The following is a 13,807-nucleotide window of genomic DNA, read 5'->3' as shown; positions in this document are numbered from 1 at the left end:
AAAGAGAGAGAGAGGTAACAAAACTGCCACACAGGAAAGGAAAGGTAAGCTACGTGCTGTGACAGCTATGTGCTGTCAGTGTAAGCAAGACAAATGCATGGAACATGCTGTCATGTATGAAGACTGCCTTGGGTGTGGCAAATGAAGGAAAGGTTATTTTTATTGTAGAGTTGTTTGTATTTTCATTGTAGTTCAACAGAAATTTATTTCTCCTATTTCAGGTTTTGTAAGCAAGTACACAACTGACGTGAAAATGCTCATGTGTATTCTAAATGCAAAATACACATTAAGTTTAATACTTTATTTTATGTTCCTGTTAACTACATACTGTATAACATAGTAAGACCCTCCTGACAAAACAGTAAGACCAACGAGATGTCAAGTATGTCCTACAAAAAGGCCAGGAAAGCAAAAGAAATCTGCTGTCAGTGTAAGCCTGATAGATGTGTATGGAACAAACTGTTGTCACGTATGCAGACTGCCTGAGGTATGATAACTGCAGTAAAAATTTTTTTTGTAAAGTGCTATTGGTATTTTCATTGTAATTCATATAAGAATTTATTTGTGTTGTTCTTTTTTAGACTTTGTACACCAAAAAGTCAATACTGAAAATTTTGATGTTTTTTTGTAAACAATAAATTTGGGGGGTGTTAAGACAGGGTCTTGCTATGCAGTTTAGACTGGCCTTGAACTGACTATGTAGCCCAGGCTGTCCTTCAACTCATGGAGATCCTACTGCCTCAGCCTCCCAAGTGCTGGAATTACAGGAGTACACCACAATGCCCAGCTAAACACTTAGTAAGTATTAAAAATTCAACGCTTTATTTTTGTGATTTTTTTCCTGTTAAGTACTCATTGTTTAATAACATTCATAAAATTAAAATAAATAATTCATCAATAGAAACATCCTAAAGAATAAATGTGGGTCTGACAGATTCATGTTTCTGTGCCTTCATGATAAAATTAGTGTTATATTAAAGAACAATACCAACCATAATCTAAAAGGGTATTAATGCCAGGTGCAGTGGCGCATACCTGTAATCCCAGCACTCGGGAGGCTGAGGCAAGAGACTCGTTGAGAGTTCGAGACTAGCCTGGGCTACAAAGTGAGTTCAAGGCCAACCTGAACTGCACAGTGAGACCCTGTTTAAAAAAGACCAAAAAAAAAGTCTTAATGCTGGGCTTTGTGGCACATGCCTATAATCCCAGTACTTGGGAGACTAAGGCATAAGGATCACCACAAGTTCAAGGCCAGCCTGAACTACACAGTGACACTGTCTCAAAAAAGAGAGAGATAAAGGATATTAAGGCATTATGCTTTTTCTAACTATGTATTTCTTTATATACTAGAATACAACATATCCAAATAGTCTGAATACAGAGCAGATGTGAGAATGCAGCAGCTATTAAGCCAGACAGTAGAGACTTGCAAAAAATTAAAACATATAACCCTTCTCATAATCTGTCTTGGAAAAAGTTTTTCATAAAAATATGCTGGATGTTCACATGTAACAAGATTATTATATTTTAAATTTAGTGCTATTTTCTAATATAGTATCAATAACTATAGCCCATATATAAACAGGCTTTCAGGGAGACCTCAATTTCAACTTGAAAGGATTTATAAGAAAAAACATGAGAATTGTTCTAATCAGTGGTACTGTACTTAATCACTGAAATTATGAAATCATGCAGAAATACTGAAAACTACTTAGGATAAAATTCTGGCAGGGGGGGAACCAGGACACAAAATTTTAACAAGAAGTATGTTGAAAAAACATGCATATGAATATGGAGTATATACAAAAATGAAAATGATATTCATTATATTATGGCTGAGATTTTTTTTCTATTCTCTAAACCTCCTCTAAAGCTGTTAACGTAGTCTTCACCAATAAAATCGTTACTAAAACCTACAACCATTATCTGAAGTCTTAAGTAGATAAGTACACCCCAGAATCATGTTTGATCATTCTTATCAACAAATGCTTACTGAGTATTTAGAATTAGACGTGGAGAGTAAATGGGCTTCAAGATTTAATCTCTCTCCATCTCCCCTTTCTAATCTCCTATCACCTACGGACGGGACACAGAGAAAAGAGGACAGGACACCGTGAAATGTGAAGAACTGACAGTAATGGGACCCAGATGTAAAGACACAGCGAGTGGAGAAGACAGCAATGAGGAAGGTGTGTCAATAATTTTCTGAGAATGAGTAGACAGCTGAAGAAACAACATGCAGAGACTGTGTGATCCGTGCGCACTGCTGGAAAGGGGCTCCAAAATGAGCGGTCCTCCCTGGTAAAGAGAAGGCAGGGAGTCCCTGGGCTAACCACAAGGCCAAAGGTGCACAGCAAGTCTGCTGCTCATCGACCTCACAGGTACTGCTTGTTCTTAAGAGGCTGCAAACTCATTCTTTGAAAACCAACAAGCCTCTGACTTGGGGGACAGGAGTGCAGCTCTGCCAGGCAGAGGGGATTGTTGTAGAAAATAACCAACATTCCCATAGAAAAGACCAAAAGACACAAATACCTGGGGTCCAAAGCACCAGACAACTCCCAACAGGTAAACTCTGAGCCATGAACATCCTACGTCCTGTGCATGCAAACACAGCTTCTGAGCAATTTTGTAAGGCTCTGCCTTAAACACAAACGGACAACCAGAGATTACCACTTGCAAGAAAAGCCTCTAGGAAAGAAGAAAAAATTTCAAACGAAAGAAAAACAGAGCTGGGAGCAAAATCTGTTTTACAAAATAGAAAACAAACTTTACTATCCTCAGAGGGTCAACATAAGAAATAGCATTCACAATACCAGAACTGGATGCCATAGACAGTAACAGATGAAAACGAACGGAAAACTAAAGAGCTAGGTGTAGGGGTATAACACAAACACATCTGTCACACAAATATTGGAAGAAAAATGAAAGGTATCTCCCAGAAAATAAAGAGATTGAAAAAATTTTTTTCTAAAAAATTCAAGGCTCTATTCAAGTGTTCAGTCTTCAAATTAATAAGAACTTCAGGAGGGCCAGGGTTGTGGCTTAGTGGTAGAGCACTTGCCTAGCATGTACAAGGTCCTGGGTTCAATCAATAGCACCACCAACAGAAAGAAACTGTAACAAAAGGGATTTTTTTGGGGACAGCGTCTCACTTTATAGTCAGCTGGCCTTCAATTCACAGAGATCCTCCTGTCTCAGCATCCTTAGTACTGGGATTATAGGTGTGTACCACCATACCTGACTAACAAAAAAGAATTTAAAAGTAAAGATTTTAAAATTAACTAACTGTTGCGTGTGGTGGTGCACACCTGTAATCCCAGCACTTAGGAGGCTGAGGCAGGAGGATCATTGCGAGTTTAAGACTAGCCTGTGCTACAAAGTGAGATCAAGGCCAACCTGGACTACATAGCAAGACCCTGTCTCAAAAAAAAAATAAATAAATAAAATAAAATAAAATTAAATTAAAGAAAAGAAAAGAAAAGGACAACTCCCTAGAGTTGTGAAGTGGACTAAGCTGTTATCATGGGTATGGTCCATTATGAAAGGAGGACCACAGGGCCTCCATATTGGATTTCCTGACCTTTCCCAACTGTAATCATTGATATCTTGTGTCAACATGCGAAGTTTCAAGTTTAACTCAGCAGGAGGCCAGGGTCCTTTCTTTGTAAACACCCCCGCTTGTAGAAGAGGAGGGCACACAGCATACAATATAAGGGAGGAAAAGAGGCTTGCTTCCCCCGACCTTTTGCTCTTGTTGCATTTGCTATCTTTTGGCACCTTGAGCTGTTGCCTCTCACCACACCACCCTGCTTTGGAGCCAGCTGATTATAGACTGAAACCTCCACAAAATGTGAGTTAAATGAACCTTTCCTTCCATAATTTAGTGTGTCTGGTAATTTATCTTAACAATGAGAGAAAAGTAAGACAGCAACTATCAGAAATAAAGCTTCCTCTTATCAATTCCTAGTCTTTGGTAATCTGTTATAGCAGCAAAAGCAAACTAAAATAACCAGATAAAAATTACCTACACCATGCAGCAACAGTGTAGGAAAACAGACACCCATTCACTCTGGTGGTATTACTCCATGCTAACTTGACCTGGTCCTAATCTTGTTTAACTTTGGGGACAGGATGCCCGGAGGCCAGAGGTTCCTCTTCAGGTAGGCTTTCTGAAACTGGTAGGATCAGAGAATGACTCTTATAGGCCAGGAGTACAGTCACACATCTATAATCTCAGTACTCGGGTGGCAAGTTCACCAGCCTGGGCTACATACTGAGGCTACATATTCACTTACACATAAGTGAATTCAAGGCCAGCCTGCCCTACATACTGAGACCCTGCCTCAAAAAACAAGCCCCCCCCCCAAAAAAAAATGGCTCTCAGGGTGATTCCCAGACAACCTCCAATTTCATTATAAAAATCATCTACATGCTAAATGATACCTTCTTTATGCTCTGACAGTTGACAACTGTCATGACAACCAGAAAAAAACCACAAGAGAAAAGAGGCAGCACCCTGAATCTTAGAAAACACCCACCTATTCCCAGAAAAGATGAGACTGTATTATCAGTCCCACCCCTTTCTTGCACCTCCTCACCACTGACAGGTCTACACACTGGTAAGCAAATCTACCTCCCACTTCATCCACTCCTGGCCAAGAACAAAAGTCCCCCTTGTTGCTCTACTGGCACCTGGTATTTACTGGTTCCACAATTCCCAGGGGGAAAAGGCACAGTTTGGGGTAAAAACTGTTAACATAGGACAATAAAGTGGGTAACACGTTTTTCAGAAAGTGATTCAGCAACATTTATCACGACATCAAACATTCATCCACTTTGATGCAGGACTTTACCTTACAAGACTACTCTTAACAGGAGCACTGAGAGTTATGTTAAAGAATGTTTATTGAGGATCTGTTTGTAACAGAAAAAAAAAAACAAAAAACAAAAAAAAAAACCACGCACTCTATGGGCCTATATACATGGGAAGACTATGCTGCCAATAACTATAAGTGCTAAGATCCACAAACGTGGCCAGGGGTATTACTAAGTAAAAACATCACAATTATAACCCATACAAGTCCTCTCATTCTGTTAAAAAAAAAAAAAAAAAAAAGTCTGTGGGTACAGATACGAAAATGCTGAAAGCAATTATTTCTTTTGTCTTTAGAAACAGGGTCTCCCTGTGCAGCTCAGGCTTTGAACTTGCAGCAATTCTCTTGCCTCAACTTCCCGCGTGCTGGGATTAATGGCATGCATTGCTACACGTGGCTGAACGCAATTATCTTTGAATAGGGAAATTTCAAAGAACTTTTACTTTCTACATAATGAAATTAAATATATAATTCTGGGTAATACCTACAGTGGGGGGAAAACACAAGTAAATGATTTCACTTGAAAGTTTTTTAAACACTGAATTTTTAAAATTCAGTCACTATGGTAGTCACATTCAAGCATTTCTAGAGAGAACCACCAGAAGTAAACATGTAGCCAGATGCAGGTGGAGGGGTCTGTCCCTCTGCTCTTCTAGCTCACCATCCCTGCATGTGGACAATCTGCAGTACCCACTCAGAATTGGTGGAACTAAACCCAGAGGGTTTTTGTTTTTGCTTTGAGACAGGGTCTTGCTATCTAGTTCAGGTTGGCCTTGTACTTACTATGTAGCCCCAGCTAGCTTCAAATTCAGAAAGATCCTCCTGCCTCAGCCTTCCAAACTCTGGGATTACAGATGTGAGCCACCATGCTTAAGCTCAGGGGTTTTATTCCTTATCTCAAGAAAGTTTTGGCCAAACACAACAGCGACTGCTGCACCCACTCATACTGTTTACAGATTCCAAAAGCAATGCATGTATGTCTCCACAAGGAGTCTTGCCCAAAAATCCAGAGTTTCTCACTAAAGTTGAGAAAAATTATAAAGAGGTGAATTTTTGGTTACGTCTTAAGATTCCAGGTGGTGTAGACCAATGCTTCCCAACCTTTTCCAAGTTCCAGGACACACAAAACCAAGAATATCTGTAAGGCACACTGCAGCACAGGGAGGCCACTGGCTGACTGAAGGACTGGCCCAGGCGCCTATTCCAGCAGCCCTGGCCTATGGGTTACAGGCATAAATGCCATGTCATACCTGTCCCACAGGGCTGGCACAACTATCAGGAGGGTCCCACACAGGGACGGCACTTCTCTAAAATGCTTCTTTCCACAGTGCTACAACAGTCATCTAGCAAGCACTTACTAAGCACCCAGTAAGTGTCAAGCACTGCCGGGTGTGACCGTCTCCCCATCCAGACCAGAGGACAGTGCACACCAGCCAATTCCACCGCACTGTGTACTGGGCCGCAGGAGGAAGTAGTGTATCAGCACATGTGATGAGCCTTGAGCCTGAAGAGGGGAGTCTGTCAAGGGTTACTTCCCAGAAGCCATGTCCACACGGAAGGGCTAAGAGTACTTCAGGCACTGCAACACCAGGTGCCAAGACCTAAAGGCACAGAACTGCATCGAAGCAAAAACAAGCCTCCATACCACGTAAGAAGAGTGTGAGGAGGGAGCACGTCTCATAGTTTTAATGAGTTACTTTTGAGAAGAAATGTTGTTAAGCAGAAAGCCAATACTGTAAAAGCTGGAAAAATATGCCTTTCTCCTCAGCAACCCATCAAATATGGGTTAGCAGAAGTACTGCAAGGGAGATGAGGAAAGAAACCTGTAAGAACAGAAAACTGTACTGAGCTTAAGCACCAGGACCTTATAAATATAATTGCATGAATGAAATTCAAGACAATTTTTATCATGATGGCAGACATTTTCTAGGAAAAAGAACACAACACTATTCATTTTAAAAGGTAAAGATTATTCACTCAATATAGCCAGGCATGGTGACTCATGCCTATAAGTCTAGCAGCCTGGCAGGCTGAGGCAGGAGAATCTCAAGATCCAGCCCAGCCAGGGCAATGTAATGAGACTCTATCTCGAAAAATAAAAAGGAGCTCAGGGAATGTAGCTTGATATGAAGGCCCTCAGTTCAATCCCCACTTTGGCAAAAAACAAAAAAAGAGAAAAAGAAAAAGAAAAAAGAAAGAGAGAGAAAGAAAAAAAGGGAAAGAGAAAAAGAAAAAGACAAAGGAAAAGGAAAGAAGAAAAGGGGAAAAAAAACCACTCACTATTAACATTACAGTAATGAAGTCACAAAAGGATTCCCAGACAATTCGTATGTTTCTCTTTTTTTTTTTTCTTTTTGTTATTTTGAGACTGCATCTCCCTTTCAAACTGGCCTTAAACTCACTACATAGCCTAGGCTGGCCTTGAACTTAAAGGGATCCTCCTGCCTCAGCCTCCCAAGTGCTAGGATTATAGATGTGTGCCACCATGCCCTGCAATTAGTATGTTTCATATTCTTTAAAAAGAAATTCAACTGCTTAGAAATAATCACAAATACACATCCTCTTCCTCTTTCTCCCACATGAAAATAAACCCACATCATAACAGAAATAAGCAAGATTCATAGTTACCTCTCTGCCTGTAAGGATGTGTCTGGCCAATTTCACTTTTGCAAAGTTCCCCTTGCCGATTGTTTTCAATAGTCTGTAGTTTCCTATGTGAGGCTGTTCATCTGCACAGGAAGCTATTGAGTTTCTACATCGCGCTCCAGAGCGCCCAGTGCGGGAGGTGACTTCTTGCCGTCCATCTCCATGTGAGGTATGCTACAATGTAACGTACACAAAGACAAGGAAATAAGAGAACAAGTAGTGCTTGCCGAGTTTTAATAGCTTCTAAGTAAAGAAATAAAACATCACTGCTTTAATTTTAATCCTATAGTTTCTAGCATTTCAAAGAAATTTAACCACAATATAAATTTATGCACAAATGTTAGAAGAAAAATATCAAACGTTGCAGATCAATTGGGTTTTCAGAAGAAATTACTCGACTTGATTTTTCAACTTTATGACAGTGCAAAAGCGATACATATTCAACAGAAACCCACTTCAAATTCTAACCTGTCCACAGGCAGCAGTATACAAGGGCATGCCCAAGTCAACCACCAGACCACTGGAGGGACAGCTGAGGTTGCACAGCATACCACATGGCCAGCATTTTCTGCTAAGTTTCACAGGATGCTCAATACTATTATAAAATAGGCATGTGTTACATAACTTTGCCAAACTGTAGGCTAATTTATTTCTGAGCATGTTTAAGCTTTGATGGTTACTGGTAGAAAGTGCATTTTCCACTTAATGGTATTTTTCAATTAAAGATAGTGTTATGGCTTAATAGGAAGTGCCCCCAGAGACCCCATGAGCCAATGTTCAGAGGTGGAGCCTGGCAGCAGGTCGGTCACGGGCAGCATGCCTTTGAACAATGTGTCTCTTCTCTCCTCTTCTGCTCTACTTCCTGGCTACCATCAGGATAGCAGCTTTCCTCACCATGCCCTTCCGCAATGAGGTTCCTGCCTTGAAGCCAGCTAACCAAGGACTGGAAACCTCTCTAACTGTGAGCCAAAATAAACCTGTTAGCTGGGTGTGGTGCCCTGGCGTCTCTAATCCCAGCACTTGGGAGGCTGTGGCAAGAGAATCACCACAAGTCTGAGGCTAACTTGAACTATGTAGTGAGATTGTGCCTCAAAAAACAAACAAAATAAACAGTAAACCTCCTCTGCTTTAAGCTGTATATGCCAAGTATTTTGTCCCGGCAATGGGAAATGGACTAATACATATGGATTTGTTACCCTGTAACTCCATCGTAAGTTAAGAATCATTTCAAAACAAAACAAAGTTCACAATCATCTGTATTTTGAGTATGTGGCTGTCATATAAAATAGCAGTAACTCCCAGATTAACTTCTGTACATGCTAGCACCTACAACTGCATATCCGATCCTCACTACATCCTGTGAACAGCAGAAGGCTAATGTCACCATTCGCCAGAGGAGGACAGGGCTTAGTTACTAAACTGCTCTGTACGCAATCCACAGAGAAGCTGGAAGGACTCCCAATTTCTTTCTACACTATGCTCCTAACAATAATACACTCCCTTTTTTGCTATACATATTAGTTCTTCAAAACTGTCCATATTTAGAAGAGCCACAGCACTTATATAATCACTATAACCAGAAGGCACAAATTAAAATATTCCATATACATACATTTTAAATATATACATTGTATTGAAATATATGCAATTTTAAAATTTCACCTTAATATACATGGTCCTCAAAATTGTTTTATTCTTGTATCTATGAGGCAGAGAACCAATCTGAAATTTGAGAGGCCATCTAAGTTCACCCTCCATGAGAAGAAATCAGGTTTACAATTTTTTTTTGTTTTATTTGGTGGGTTTTTTTTTTGAGACAGTATTCCTATATAGTTCAGGCTGGCCTTGAATTTCCTATGTAGCCCAGGCTGGTCTTGAACTCACGGTGATCCTCTTGCCTCAGCCTCCTGAATGCTGGGATTATAGGCATGCACCATCATGCATGACAATCTGTGCTACTATGTAACATAATACTGGAGGCTCATGACTGACTATTTTTTATCATTTTGAAACAGGGTTTCACTATGCAGTTCAGGCTGGCCTTGAACTCACTTTGTAGCCCAAACTGGCCTCGAACTCTCAGCAAATCTTCTGCCTCAGCCTCCCAAGTGCTGGGATCACAGGAATGCGCCACTATGCCCAGCCGATGATCAACTTTTTAAGGAAAGAAAGTTTTAAAATGTGAGAACTGGACAGGCGTGGTGGTGCATGCCTGTAATCCCAGCCCTTGGGAAGCTGAGTCAGGAGGATTGTTGTGAGTTCAAGACTAGCCTGGGCTACAAACCAGCCCAAACTGCAAAGCGAGACCCTGTCTCAAAAAGACAGAAAGATGTGAGATCTGGCAGGAAAGAACTATAACCGTTACTACTATACCAGTTTTTGTGATTTTTCTGTTAAATCTAAAATATTTCAAAGTTCAAAGTCCAGTAAATATACTACAAAGCCACAGTTAAGAAAAGCAAAGCTGTGGAATACTAGCACAAGAACAGAGAAAACAGCTAGGCAAGGTGTTGCACGCTTGTAATTCCAGCTTCTCAAACGGCTGATTCATGAGGATTATGAGTGCAAGGTCCCTGGGAAACTTTCTGAGACCCTGCCTTAAAAAAAAAAAAAAGAAAACAGATCAATACAACAGAATACAAAACTAAAACATATAAAGATAGGAGGAGGAAAGATACAGTGAAGGCAGCCTTATTAAAACAAAAAGTATCTAAGATATGAATAGGAAAGAACTGCTACTATCCCAGAAGTCTAGTCTAGTCAGTTTTGCTTTTTTTTTTTTTTTTTTTTGAGACAGATTCTCACTCTGTAACTCAGGCTGGCCTTGAACTCACTATGTAGCCCAAACTGGCCTGGAACTCATTGCAATCCTCCTGCCTCAGCCTCCCAAGTGCTGGGATTATAGGCTTGCACCACCATACCCAGCCAGTTTTACTTTTAATAAACAATTGTTATTGGAATAGCAGATGAACTAAAGTGATATACTAAAAAGTAATGTACTTTTTTAATCTTCAGAAGAAATAACTATTAGACATAAACAAACTGTAGCTAAAGAAAACCATTAATTTAGCTGAGCACAATGGTACACACCTGTAATCCCAGCATTTGGGAGGCTGAGACAGGAGGACTGCTGCAATCTGAGACCAGTCTGGGATACACATAATGAGTTCAAGACTAGTCTGAAGGACACAGCAAGACCCTGTCTCAAAAAACAAAACAAAACAAGAGGAAAACAAGAAAGATCACAAATTCAAGCCCAGCCTGATCAATTTATAGACTTGGTAAGACTCTGTCAAGGAAGAAGGGAAGAGAAGAGAGAGAGAAGGAAGGGAGAGAAAGGGGCTATAAGAACTGAGATGTGCTATGTCTATGGGCCAACTCCTCATGATGAATGTAATCATTATGTACTGTTAACATGTGCTAATAAAAATTAAAACAGGAAGAAGGGAGGGAAGAAAGGCAGACAGGCAAGCAAGCTAGCTATGATTTAGTTTAACTTTGGGCCAGTTAACTATTTGCTAAGCAGTTCTTCTTGTGCTACACCAAGAGATGGGAACAAAAAAGGATGATCCCAAACCTCTGAGGCACTCACAATGTAGTAGGGTACCACCAAGGAAAATGGTAACCAAAACAAGGTACAATCCCTGCCCCATACAAAAATCAGACTTAAAAATCCAATGCTGTCCAATAGGTGAATAAAATGAAGTAAATATATGTAATTTTCTATTTTCTTGAAGCTACACTAAAAATGTAAAAAAAGGTTACATTAATTCAAACATTTTTCAATCCAATATACCCCCCAAATATTCCAACATAATAAAAAAAGATTAAGGTTTTATATACTTTTTTCTAATACTGTCTTTGAAATTTGGTATCTATTTCATACTTGAAGGACACATTCATTCAGACTGGCCACATCTCAAGTGCGCAGCAGCCACACAGCCAGTGCTACCATGCTGGACAGCTCTAAGCACACAGAGGACATGGTTCCAACTGGGTAAAATGAAGAAAATTAGGTGTCCTGGAAGGGAATGGCCAGAGCTTCTGAAAAAGAAGTTGTGGAGTTCTAACAGGATAAGGATCATTTCAGGCCAGATATTAGCACAAAAACTAGTAGGAAAGCTTGGGGGCAAAAGGGCAGGACTTCCTGGGCACACATAACTCCATCATCAGCCTAACTTACCACCAACTGCTTAGCAAGCCTACCAACCTTACTCTGCTGTTCAAAACCATCATGGCAAAATTCTAAAGAATATACTCTCTATAAATATTTTATCCACTTCTGATTAAAGATTATGGCCACATTTACCTCCTCTCTTCCCAAACTCCATCAAAACGACAAAAAAGGGCCGGGGATACAGCTCAGCAGCACAAGCGCCTGCCCGGCAAAATGACAAAAAAATAAAAAGGCACAAACAGAAGAGAAAAACAAAACACTTTCAGAAATTAAAAAGCAGAGAAAATACCTTAGCATATACAAGAAAGATGAATCTCTAGCCAACTATGTAGATAATAAGAAACCCTGATTTGCACTATACATCCTCCATATGATTTAGAAATTGGCAGTACCACGTGTCTCTAAAAGTGGGAATGAAGGCTGAACAGGAGAATCTGTCAGTCAGATTCAAAACAACAACAGCAATAGCAGCATAGTTTCCCTAGAAAGGGCAAAATGTAAGATTCATGTGCTAGGGGCAATGGCAGAAGCAAGAGCGGGGGCCCAAAAACAGAAGTAGAAAACCAATTCCCTTCTTGCCCTCTCCCTTGGCCCAGATCCCTAAATATGGGCAGCCAGGCTTAAAGCTAAACTGGAATCTGTCCGGCCCAGAGAGAAGCCAGAGGACACTTCCAGCAGCTCAGTTTTTAAGACCCGTCCAGATGCACGGAACTTTCCACCAGTCTCAGTCTTAAGTATGGACAGAAAAAAAAAAGAAAGCAAACTTTAAATGGCACTGGACTTTTCCAAACTGCAACATCAGATGGTATATAAGCCAATAAATAAATAAAATTCTGAAGGAAAAGGATATTCAGTTTAGAATTCTACATACAGCCAACATTTCAATCAAGTGTAAGGACAGAATAAACTGTTTTCAGGTATGAAAGGCTCCCGGTAACTTTCTCAGGAAATCACTGGAGGAACTGCTCCAATGAAACTTGAGAGTGAAACAAGAAAGGGGAAGAAAAGGGGTCACAGAAAGAGGAACTCACAGGAACGGCAAAGGGAATCCAAGAAAGAGCACTGGGAAATCCAAGGGTGACTGCTGCATAGCAGGCGAGGCAGAGGGAGGACAGTGACAGATGCGGAGGGCTCTAGACACAAAGGGGGAAGTGTACAAAGTGCCACGTCACAGAAACCTAAGCAAACCAAAAAAAAAAAAAAAAAGGTATCTACTATAGGGAGGTCTGCAAGTGCAAAGGTGAAAAAGTCATCAAGGCATGCTGCCTGTCACTCTGCACAAGGCCACAGTAAAGTGCAGAGTGGACAACAAGCTAACCACAATGATGACAGAACTAGAGGGAGGGGAGGGGACTAAAACACAGATGCGGGAAAGGGAAGAAGGAAATGGCCTAATGAAAACTCTCACCAGGCGTGGTGGTGCACGTCTGTAATCCCAGCAAACAGGGGCCAAGGCACAAAGATCGCCACAAGTTTGAGGCCACCTTAGGCTACATAATGAGTTCAAGGCCTGCCTGAACTACATACTAAGACCCTATCTCAAGACCCCCACCCACTACAAAAAAAACACAAAACTCATTTTCCTTAGGAGAACTGGGGGAAAATCAATCAATAGCAATAGCAGTATATTTAGTTATTTAGAATTATAGACACGTATGTTTAAAAAATACCAAATAGTAACATCTGGCCTGCCATAGCTTTACTCAACTATGTCTACATGCATATAAATACATTTATTTTTAAATAAAAACTAGTTTAGCTGGACGTGATGGCACTCATCTGTAATTCCTGCACTTGGGAAGCTGAAGCAGGAGGACTGTGGGTGAGTTCAAGGCCACCCTGGGCTACTGTTACAGTTTGTGTCTAGATGCCCCCCCAAAGCCTCATGCAGTCACTGGGTGGGATTCTAGAATTTATGACTGACTCATGGTCCAATGCTAGGATTAAGGGTGTGAGTGCTACACTCACCCTGGGGTGGGTAGCTTGCATATAATATAAGGGAGCTACCAAAAGAAAAAAGGCGGGGTGGTCTGGGGATTTAGCTCGAACGCACAGCAGCTGCCTGGCAAGCGCGAGGTCATGAGTTTCATTCCTGGTACTGGAAAAAAAA

General features: G+C 40.7%; 1 protein-coding gene across 1 annotated transcript in view; it reads right to left on the bottom strand.

The window, feature by feature from the left end:
- Positions 1-13,807, bottom strand: part of Mark3 (MAP/microtubule affinity-regulating kinase 3) — a gene marked incomplete at its 5' end in the record, with an annotated part of 96,984 nt that overhangs the window by 66,213 nt on the left and 16,964 nt on the right. The window contains 1 exon segment of the mRNA XM_005410775.2: positions 7,503-7,694. Coding sequence (XP_005410832.1) covers positions 7,503-7,694 — 192 coding nt within the window.

This window comes from Chinchilla lanigera, unplaced genomic scaffold (assembly GCF_000276665.1).
Source record: "Chinchilla lanigera isolate Chin_1 unplaced genomic scaffold, ChiLan1.0 scaffold00137, whole genome shotgun sequence".
Classification (NCBI taxonomy): domain Eukaryota; kingdom Metazoa; phylum Chordata; class Mammalia; order Rodentia; family Chinchillidae; genus Chinchilla; species Chinchilla lanigera.
Note: the sequence above shows the minus strand (reverse complement) of the source record. Positions and strands in the feature narration are given on the sequence as shown.